The sequence below is a fragment of the Benincasa hispida genome, chromosome 10, assembly GCF_009727055.1.
Source record: "Benincasa hispida cultivar B227 chromosome 10, ASM972705v1, whole genome shotgun sequence".
Lineage (NCBI taxonomy): Eukaryota > Viridiplantae > Streptophyta > Magnoliopsida > Cucurbitales > Cucurbitaceae > Benincasa > Benincasa hispida.
In genome coordinates this window covers 45,519,972-45,531,455 of record NC_052358.1, presented here as the reverse complement: position 1 = coordinate 45,531,455, position 11,484 = coordinate 45,519,972, and the positions used below count along the sequence as shown (strand labels likewise).

Here is an 11,484-nt window from a genome sequence, read left to right as displayed (position 1 = left end):
TGGATATTTTTCTCGACAACTTGTTGACGTTTGTCTTCGTAAGCCCTAACTTCACACTCGTCTTATATATGATTTCTTTCGGTATTATAATAGAATAAAAAAGTTCAAACGCATATTCGAAAAATTACCTCTAAAGTATGGTGGTAGTAACATCTTTACCCATTGATTTTCAAATGTAAAAATTAACTACAAACGACAGTGAAGGTAAAAATCAAACCTGTGAAAATTAAATCCATTTAACCCAACCTTTCTCAAATATTTCTCACAATTTCACTCAAAATCTCCCACCCCAAATCAAGTGTTGAGCTTGGTTCATGCATGAACCATTAATGGGGAAATTTGCAGATTCTTCATCTTAATGGGAAATGCAACACAGGGCCAGATGGGAGGGAAGGAGGAAGTGAGGGAGAAGCATCTGGGAAAATTTTAGTCTAGTAGGGAAATCTTTTTTTTCTTGAGTGGCACGTGACACTATTGTTGTATTTTTATTTATATAATTTTTTACATGGTCCTACGTTGATTTAAAGCAACGTGTTCTTTCTCTTTTTCTCTCAATCAACAATTTTCTGTCTCCTCTTTAATTTATATTATTCTTGTATACGTATATACTAATTTTTATTTATTTCATTTCCTCTTTATTTTAATTAATTTCCAACTCTTCACATTTTTTATTTTTATTTTTATTTTTTACTCTCTCATTTTATCTTGTTTACCAATTTATTTATTTATTTTCATTTAAATGCAAAAAGATATAAATTATTCATCTCTATCAAGTAAATATTATTTTTCTTTCTTCAGTTTTTATTTTTAAACCAATTTCAACACTTTTCTTTTTATTCCTATTTTTATTTTTTTTCTTCACTATTGTTTTATTTGATTTCGTATGTTGGTTTATTTCAATATGACTATTATATTTATATTATTCTTGGGACTATAATTATTAGGATATACTTTTTTTTAAAAAAAAATATAACTTTATATTTAAATAATTAAATAATTATTTTCACAAATTAAATCAACAATTAATTAAATAGAGACTTTTATGTACAAATAAGAATTTCATATCTAGAGAAGACAATAAGTAAAATCAATATCACATTAAATTCTACTTCCACACCAAATATCTACATTAATAAATAAATCAAATATAAAATAAATAAATTATGTATTTAAGAAATAAACAAATCAAATATAAAATTATTTGAACGAAGAGGGAAAAAAATAAATAATAATTTAAAATAATTGGAGTGCAAACCTTCAAACAAGATGAAAGAGCGTGAAATTGTAGAAAAAAATGTGTCAAAAATTGATGAAAAGAGTAGAGAATATGAAGATGGGAATGAGAGATGAGAAAGTGAAATTGTTGAATTGTGTTGAAAATAAAAGTTTTAGAAAAACAATAAATAATGTAAATGGTTGGAAATTAATTAAAAGTGAGAGAGAGTGAAAAATAATATAAATTAAAAATGAGAGAGAAAATAGTTGATTGAGAGAAATATTTAGGGAAAACATTGGTTTAAATCAATATGAGGCCATGGAAAAAATTATATAAATAAAAATGTAATAATAGTGCCCCATTGTGGCTATGATGGAAGCGAGGAGGTAGGGAATATATATATATTCATCTGCAAAGGTATTATAATTAAGGTGTAGATGGGAAAATCGAATATCTGACCTCGAGGTCGATAACGAGCACTGTGTCAATTGAATTACGCTTATGTAGGAAGAGAGAAAAAATATGAAGAAATTTTGAGTGAAATGAATTTAATTCTTATTTAATCTAAAGACTAAGAGTTTGATTTTTGCATCTATTAACATTTAATTTTTACATCCGAAAGTTTTGGGGGACCGTTATTACTCTTCAACAAAATTGAGGTTTTAATTTGTAAAATTGAAAGCTTAAGAGTGCAATTATTACTACCATCATACTTTAGGGGTGATTATTGCGATTTGTTAAAAAATCTTTAATATGACAATTCACAATTGATTAAAAAATTTATAGTACTACGATAGTATGTAAAATTTTTCATACTATTGTCCCGGCACAAAAAGTATAATTTAATAATTATATATGAGATTCACACAATAAATGAATAAAATTAATAGGAAAAATATCTTTTTGGTATAGAATTTTGGATTTAATTTCTATTTTGTCCCTGCTTTTCAAAATGCCACACTTTTAAGTTTTGAGTTTGGTTTCAATTTAATTCATAGGTTTCAAAACGTTGCAATTTTACCAATGTTGCTTCAATTTGCTCCCTATATTTGAAGATTTACATTTTTAACCTTGATTTTTCAATAAATACTTTTATTCGTCTTTATTGTCAAAATAGGTTAATAAATTTAAAATAATAAAACGAATTATAATTAAATTAAGTATCATTCTTTTTCATCAATTTTAAAATTAAAATTAAAATTTCACTTCTTAACTATTTTAAATTAATTAATAAACATTAATGTCAATAATTGATATATTGAGTATTTAATGAAAAATCAAAGTTAAAAAATAAAATATTAAAATCAAGGGTCAAGTTAAAACATAACATAAATCTCAAGGGTAAAATTAAAATATTTTAAAATTTAGGAATTGAATTTAAAACAAAATCAAAGTTAAAGGATTAAATCATAAATGTGTAATTTATTGAAGTCTAGGAATCAAATAGAAATTAGACCTAAAACTTAGGGATAAAAATATATTTTTTCCTAAATTAATATATCATTTTGTGTCAAAATTATGAATAGAACTCTAATAGAAAATTTACCAAAATTTTTTCCCACGATTTATGCCTTTAAGAATGACACTGCTTAATTTTGAAGGGAAGGAAAGAAATCGATATTATCCTGGTACAAGAATGTTTCCTTTTATCCTACCATGAATTTTAATTTAGTTTTAATCTAGGTTAAAATAGTATTTTAAAATCGATTCAATTTTAGTTGATCTACAATCTACTTTTAAATATATAATTTTAGTTTATCTACTTTTGATAAATTTCATTCAACGTTAATTTTTTATTGAAATTAATTAAGAGATCATAATAATTTTTATGTAAAAAAATGCAACCATGTAAATAGATTTTCAAATTTATAGTAAAAATGGTAATAAAAATAAAAATAATGAAAAAAATTCACAGTATACTAGTAGTAGGAATTGCAATTACATTTAAAATTTATTAAAAATACATAAATTCAAATTAAACGGACAAAAATAATATTTTAATCAGAAAAATAAAATTTTCAATATCAATGTTCTTTTTTTCTTTTGATAGAAAGGATTGCTTGAACTTGAAGGGCAAGTATTTTGTTTTGCATATATTTATTGAGAAAAGTATTTATATTTTGCAACTTGACCCTTGGAATGTTTGACTTCATATTTTCAATCCATTAAGTCAAAGCAAGACCTTGTCCTAAAATTGGACTCCAACCGGCAAGAATCTTACTCTCCACAGCCCACTGATTCCTTTGATTTCCCTTTGGTTTCGTTTAGGGTTTTCTCCATTATCTCCACCCTCAATCCTTCCTCCTTCTTCCCGAATCCCGACTCCATTCCCGATCCATCGAACGCCATTAACGCTCTCTCTCAAGCTGAAATGACGGTGAATAATGAGAATATCGACAAGGAAAAGTTGCTGGAGCAGTTTTTGAGAATCGGATTGGATGAGCGCACTGCACGAAACACCGTCGCTAACAATAAAGTCACTGCCAATCTCAATGCCGTTATTCATGAGGTATTCTCACTTTTCTCTCATCCATCTGTTAGTTTCTGCGATTCCTCAATGAAACAAATGAAATATTGAGAAGGAAAGGAAAGAAGGCGATATGTAATGTGTACTGAATCGTCATATGAAATGGATTTATTGCCTTTCTTTAGCCTAGTAATTCTGCTATATGTTGTCCTTATTTGCTTGATTTTCAGGCTGCCATGCTTGATGGATGTGATAGGGCTGTTGGAAATCTCTTGTATACTGTAAGATTCTTCAACTACTTCGAAGTTTTCATTTACTCGTTTCATTGAGGGGAGATAGGTTTTCTTCGAGAATACTTAATTCGCTTAATTGTTTCTTACTTATTTATTAGCATCTACTCTTTATTTTTCTTATTTTCCTCTGAAGGAAACAATTTTGTTTGAATTATGAATAGCTTTGCGTTGCATTTCTGTTCAGGTTGCGACAAAGTATCCAACAAATGCACTTGTTCATCGACCAATATTGCTGCGATATATTACCTCGAATAAGGTTTTCAGATGAAGACTTCTTAAAGAAACAACTATCTCGAACATCATTGAAATACTTTCTTATTGTGTTATTACTTGAATTTCTTGTTTAAGTTGCAGGATAATTGTAATCATGCAACAATATGCGATCTTTTAATATTTTATGTTACTTTGCAGGTAAAGATGCCGGCTCAATTGGAAGCGGCATTTTCATTTTTTTCTGCTGCAGGCCCAGAAATTAATTTAAGTGAATTTGAAAATGCATGTGGTGTTGGTATGATAATATTATTTGTCATTTGGTTTGGTCCTTTAGTAGGAGTGCACATTTATCGTTGGTTTCTCTTCATAGTTACTTATATTCTATAAGCTAATATCTTGATTATATTATATATTCATGCAGGTGTAGAAGTTTCAGTTGAAGAAATTGAGAAAACTGTAAATGAGGTTTTTGAAGAACATAAAAATGAAATTCTGGAGCAACGTTATCGGACAAATGGTTAGTACATTTCTTGTAGTTGAGAATCGACATGTGATACCTCCAAGACCTTTTTCTTTCTTTTTTTTTACCCCTTATTTTTTAACCTTCTATTAGAAGATATGTATTTTATTAAGCTGTTAAACCTTATCTTTCTTCTGGATGAATTCCTCTTATCTTCCCAGTTCCCCCTGTTGCCTGTTTTTGTGTATTTTTCTTTTCGAGGATGGGTTGGAATTACTCAATTTAAGATTAGTTAGTCAGTCTCTATAAGGAATTGTTTCTGCGTTTTTATAAATTATTGTACCAAATATTAATTTCTCTAGCTAATAGTTTCGCTTTCACTCAATACTTCATGTTGTTATGCTGTTCTGCAAAGTGCTTGTACTTGATTGATGCTGTTTTTTAATCCAACATTTTTAACCTATGTGTTACTTTTTATGTCGGATAGATTTTTCTTTGTTTTGAACTTCTATTCATTATTAATTGTTATGTATATTGTTGTACTTCGAGACAACATGAACGGAGACATAGAACTGTTCTTTGGCCCTTTAATAGTTTGCATCAATCTGAATATATGGGTGTTCAGTTGTAACTTAGGGTTCTCTTCACTTTTCTTAATCATTTTGTATTTATTCTATTATTTTTTTGTGTATATTGATGCTGCCTGTTTTATGTAGGATGGAACGTTTCATTGCATTTCATACATATAGATAGTTTGTATTTACAAAATTTATTCAAGTTAGTTCAACTTTATTTACATGTTACTTTTGGTTGTAGTGGGTGACTTGTTTGGGCAGCTACGGAAGAAGCATCCTTGGGCTGATCCAAAGATTGTAAAGGTGCTTCTACATTATGAGAACTTCATTTTAGGAGTTTATACTATAAGTACATCTGATTAGGCCAATTAGTTTTTTTTTTTTTTTTGGGTTAATTTGTTAATTTTGTTTTTTCTCTAACATTAATTTTCCACCGTTTGTTTACCTTATGCCGACAGCAATTTATTGATTCCAAATTATTTGAATTACTTGGTGAAAGGACTGTAGCAGATAATGAAAAGATAGTGAAAAAGAAAAAAGAGAAGCCTGCTAAAGTAGACGTGAGCACATCTTTTGTACCGTGTAGTTCTTGTATCTATTTGAGTGATGTCTAGGCCTTTTATACCTTATTTTCTGTTATAACTCTTGGCTCTCATGCAGGATAAACTTGTTGCCACCGTTTCAACGAAACAGCCTCCATCTGAAGAAGATCTTAACCCATATTTAATATTTCCTCAGCCCGAGGATAATTATAAGGTAGAATAAATTCCTGAAAGATACTTAGTTTCCTATAATGGATTACGTCTTTTCTTTTTCTAAATGTTTTTGTACTTTTCTCTTAGAAAACATATCAGCTGTTCTCAACTCTCCATGCCAAAGAAATTTGCATGAACTGAATTAGCAATTAGTAAATAGAGTTGTGAAGGATTTCCTGTATTCAACACAATTTTTAACAAGTTTCTTTCTTTACAAATTGAAAGGTTCATACTGAAGTATTTTTCAGTGATGGAACTATTTTAAGATGTTGCAACACCAGGGAGCTGCTTGAAAAGCACCTAAAAGCAACAGGGGGAAGAGTTTTGACTCGTTTTCCTCCTGAACCAAACGGTTATCTCCATATTGGTCATGCCAAGGTAGTATCAGCTATTCTTGTATGGTTTTTCTTTTTCCAATTGCTGTCTTCAGTCTTTGACCAGAAACTTTCCTGTATTTGTTATTATCATGATGACCGATCAGGCAATGTTTGTGGATTTTGGCCTGGCAAAAGAGCGAGGTGGAGGCTGTTATTTGAGGTTAAATTTCTTTTCTTGCATTTTTCAACAATCTCTGTCTTTCTTTTTAATTTGTAACTAAGTTTCTTATTTTTCTACCTTAAATCTTTTATGGGTTCAACAATTTCTGACATTGCTCATCAACATCATAGTTTTAACATTGAACAATATAGTTGGCTGTTTTATTTTTGCGGCTGTTCCAAAATATGTGCTCGTAGGTATGATGACACGAATCCAGAAGCTGAGAAGAAGGAATATATTGATCATATAGAAGAAATTGTCAAGTGGATGGGTTGGGAGCCTTTCAAGGTGTAATTTTAGTCCACTTTGGTCAATTATTTGTTTTATCTGTTCTTATCTTGATACCATTTGGTATTTGTTTGTTTCTTTTTCAGATTACTTATGCTAGTGATTACTTCCAAGATCTGTATGAATTAGCTGTGGAGCTCATACGTAGGGGTCATGCTTATGTTGATCACCAGGTTAAGTGTCTTTTTGTTTGTTTGTTTTTTTTTTTGGGCATTTGAATTGTAGTGGGAGTGTTTGCTTCCTTTTAACATACTCCATTTGTGAGGCCTGAATGTTTATAGTTATCACGAGTTGATCAGTTTCCTTAACTTTTGTGCTTGTGTCAGTGTTTTTGTGATCCATGATAACATTTACATCTGTTTGACTGAAGTACATTTTCAATTATTGGTTTTAGACTCCTGACGAAATAAAGGAGTATAGGGAGAAAAAGATGAATAGTCCTTGGAGGGATAGGCCTGTGGCTGAGTCGTTGAAATTGTTTGACGAAATGAAGCAAGGTCTGATTGAGGAAGGCAAGGCGACTCTTAGAATGAAGCAAGACATGCAGAGTGATAATTTTAATATGTATGATCTTATTGCATATCGTATTAAGGTGAGTCCCTTCTTAGCCTGTTGACACACACATCTGAACTGTGGACACTAATACTTTATGTTGCCACTTTCTCATCCAGTTTACTCCTCATCCACATGCTGGAGACAAGTGGTGTATTTATCCAAGTTATGATTATGCACACTGCACTGTGGATTCTCTTGAGAATATAACACATTCGGTATGTTTACCTTCTTGATATGCTTTCATTTATATATATATATATATTTATAAGAAATGACAAGCACCTCATTCAACCACTGAAACTTAACCTGGCGAGCGACACAAGGTGCCCCCTGCTCCCTTCCCAACAAGAGACAAATTACATAAAAACCATCCAATCTGAGTTGATGAAGAACGTTAAGCAATTTCAAAAGAACTTATATTGGTTACTCCAATTAGAAACTGTGAACTAAGTTTAAATAATAATCAAAACAATTGAACTTATCTGTAAAGATTTTACCATTTATTAAGGTGAGCATTATTTCCATTAATCAAAAAATACCCTTCAAAATAATGTTGTTCTAAGGCACTTAAGCCTTATATTTTAAACCCTATCCGTCAGGGATTTCACCATCCAACAAACATCTAGGAGCATTTGGCTTGCAGATTCGAAATTAAAAGCCTTGGAATAAAATGCTTGGGGTTTATTTGAAGGGGTTTTGAAGCCTGCAAATCAGAAATGCCTGTATTTGGGGTGCAAGGTCAAGCTTAGGTTTCTATGTCTAAAGCTTGTGTTTGGGGTGTAGGTTTCTAATGTCTGGGTCTGTGTGGTTTGTTTTCTTTTCCTGTTTTATAAGTGGTGCTTTTGTGAGTTGTATAATCTCTAGTATACCATGGATCAAATTTTAAGATGATTCTTAATGAAATGTTTAATCCATTCATTTTAAAATTAAATTTATTTTAGCTACATCTTCTGTAGCCCTAATTTATGGTTGTATGTTCTCGGTTGAGAATTCTTAAGTAAATAAAGGATGACTATATGAGTTTGATTATGCAGCTTGCTTGCATAATGATGTTTGTTCATCATTCACGTAATTGATGGTCAGAATATGATATCTATACATTCTTTTATTCTATTGTTTTCTGGCAGCTGTGCACCTTGGAATTTGAAACACGTCGTGCTTCATACTATTGGTTATTGCATGCACTGGGCCTTTACCAACCATATGTGTGGGAATATTCTCGCCTCAATGTTTCAAATAACGTGTTGTCTAAGCGTAAGGTGGGTGTGGGGCATGCTTCTAAATAAATATTTGACCTTTTGCTACCTTACTGACCACTTGCTGTCCTTTGCAGTTAAATCGACTGGTGACTGAAAAATGGGTTGAGGGTTGGGATGATCCTCGCCTATTAACACTTGCTGGTCTTAGGCGTAGAGGTGTTACGTCAACTGCAATTAATGCTTTTGTTCGAGGAATGGGAATTACCAGAAGGTTGGAACTTGTTGTATGCCTACTATATGTGCATGTAAAAAGTTGTCGGTTGTATTTGATGCTACATTTATTTTCTGTTGTTGCCATAACTATCTGATGTCTTCGCTACAGCGACTGTTCTTTGATTCGGTTTGATCGTCTTGAATATCACATTAGAGAAGAGCTAAATAGAACAGCTGCACGAGCAATGGTTGTCTTGCAGCCACTCAAGGTGCACATCTTTGATTGTTATTAGATTTCTCACAATATATTTTTTGTTTGGTGCTTTTGATGAATTTTTTATTCTCTCAGGTTGTTATTACAAATTTTGAAAATGGATCAATATTGGATCTTGATGCCAAGAAATGGCCTGAAGCTCAAGGAGATGAGGCATCGGCCTTTTATAAGGTGGACTTGGTTTTCTCTTTATACTGTTCTATATGCATCTGGTGTTGATGATTTATAAAAAAAAATTTCCAAGAACTTTTTCAGTTGCGCCCAGCAATTTTTAAAATTGATGCTAATTTGGCTTTACTGAGGAAGCATTTTATCAACCAATTTTATGGTGATCCTTAAAATGTGAACCGTATCAATAATTATGTTCGATTTCTTGTAATTTTCCATTTCTTTCGTGGTCTCAAACCTTTTTTCAGTGAATATCTTAAACTTTTTTCAGCATTCTTATGTTGCAAAATCCTTATTACACGGTTTACACCACCTTGTTGATATTTTGATTTCTTGTAATTTTCCTTTAATTTTCCTTATCAATATATTATGATATTGTTTACACCACACCACCTTATTCTTTTTGCATTGCTTTCACTACTGAACTGAATAGCTTTCTTTCTACTTTTCCTGTTCTTGCATAAGGTTCCCTTTTCCAATATTGTGTACATAGAACAATCAGATTTCCGGTTGAAAGATTCAAAAGATTACTATGGTCTTGCACCTGGAAAGTCTGTCCTTCTGAGGTAGTTTATACTTGTAATTCTTGTTTTACCATTATGTTCACAGACAAATGCATGCCATAAAATGATAATTTTCTTCTCTTTTTACAGGTATGCATATCCTATTAAATGTACGAATGTTATCCTTGCAGATGATAAGGAAACTGTACTTGAGATTCAAGCGGAATATGATGCTTCCAAGAAATCAAAGCCAAAGGTTTATTTTGTTTGGCCAAAGTTCTTTATTGTCGAGTTTTAGATCTTAAAGCTTGCAGTACAATAATCAGGGTTCCTGCTTATTTTTTATGCAGGGTGTCCTACATTGGGTTGCACAACCTTCTCCAGGAGTTAATCCACTCAATGTGGAAGTTAGATTGTTTGATAAGCTCTTCCTTTCTGAGGTTGGAATTCTCTATGTATTTGTTTGCTGGCCATGCATTTTGTGTAATTTGTTCTTTTTTCTAATTTATGGTTTTTGCCATATCAGAACCCTGCTGAACTTGATGATTGGCTTGCTGATTTGAACCCACACTCTAAAGTAGTTATCCCAAGTGCATATGCTGTACCAGAACTTAAGAATGCTGTTGTTGGGGACACATTCCAATTTGAAAGGCTTGGTAAGTTTTTGGCATGCCTTAGTTGAATTATTATTATTATTATTAATCTTTTATTATCATTATTGTTCTTTTATTTTTATTTTTAAAAAAATTTGTACGAGAGTTCTATTAAGAATGATAAAAGAACAAAAATCAAACAAAATATACTGGCCAAAAAACAACTAAGAAACGAAAACTCTATTTTGAGAAAACCCAAAGGAGGTATTGAAGTGCGAAATTTTCCCTACCTCTTTTAGGAATCCTTGAAAACTAGTAAAACCTCCTACTCGACTCCTCTCAATCCAAAAACTTCCTAGCACTAAAATATTGTAAAAATATAAATAAAGAAGCTGGCCTGCCACAAATTTCCAGCATTCTTAGAATGGAGGAAAGTCCTATGTCATAATGAAGAATGCTGGAAGGAAGATTATTTGGTTATTTACATTTTCTTTTCGTATACATTCAACAGGAGAGACGGAGAATTGGATAGGCTACTTGAGAGAATTTTCCTTATTGATTTTTCACGTTTTGCTTCTGTTTTGTCATCCCTATTAATCTATTTTCTACATTTTGTCAGGGTATTTCACGGTTGATAAAGACTCGACTCCTGAGAAACTTGTATTTAACCGGACAGTAACGCTGAGAGATAGCTATAAGAGCAAGTAAGTTGAAAAGGAAAGAGAAAGAAATGCAATGACAAAGATTAGAAAAGAAAAGGAAAGAAAGGTGTTTTAGCTGGTAAAATTTTCACTTTTATAGATCGTATATGACTAAGGTTCATTTATCCCTGACACATGTCAATATAGATTTTGTGGCTTGTATACACACTCAGACAAGTTTTAATAGCTTTAATTATTCAGTCTATAGCTCCCTCTGTTTATTTCATTTTGAAAGGGCCCCTTGCTTTATTAGGAAATGTTTTACAAGTTAGGCTTTGGAAGTTATTCTACTCAGTAGGCAGGTGCTTATTCCAACCTATAAGTTTGTTAACCCTAAAGGCTAATCTCATGATAGTAAGCCAAAACACCATTTATTAAAGACCAAATTCTTTGCTTCATCAACTGAGATTTATTCAAAACCATTGGCCTAAACATCTCCTTGAACTTTGTGTCATGAGTTGTTTTTAGGAAAAA

The 11,484-nt window shown here is 31.4% G+C and overlaps 1 protein-coding gene across 1 annotated transcript; it reads left to right on the top strand.

The window, feature by feature from the left end:
• The first annotated feature begins 3,368 nt into the window (after positions 1-3,368).
• LOC120089191 (glutamine--tRNA ligase-like) lies at positions 3,369-11,244 on the top strand. The gene is made up of 23 exons (XM_039046604.1): positions 3,369-3,725; positions 3,914-3,964; positions 4,161-4,232; positions 4,388-4,484; positions 4,611-4,706; positions 5,466-5,527; positions 5,683-5,784; positions 5,885-5,980; positions 6,205-6,357; positions 6,461-6,516; positions 6,714-6,804; positions 6,891-6,977; positions 7,199-7,396; positions 7,476-7,574; positions 8,487-8,618; positions 8,693-8,829; positions 8,941-9,040; positions 9,121-9,216; positions 9,679-9,779; positions 9,867-9,972; positions 10,067-10,156; positions 10,243-10,372; positions 10,929-11,244. The coding sequence occupies exons 1-23, from the start codon at positions 3,588-3,590 to the stop codon at positions 11,015-11,017; spliced, it is 2,379 nt and encodes a 792-aa protein (XP_038902532.1). The 5' UTR covers positions 3,369-3,587; the 3' UTR covers positions 11,018-11,244.
• The last annotated feature ends 240 nt before the right edge of the window (positions 11,245-11,484 follow it).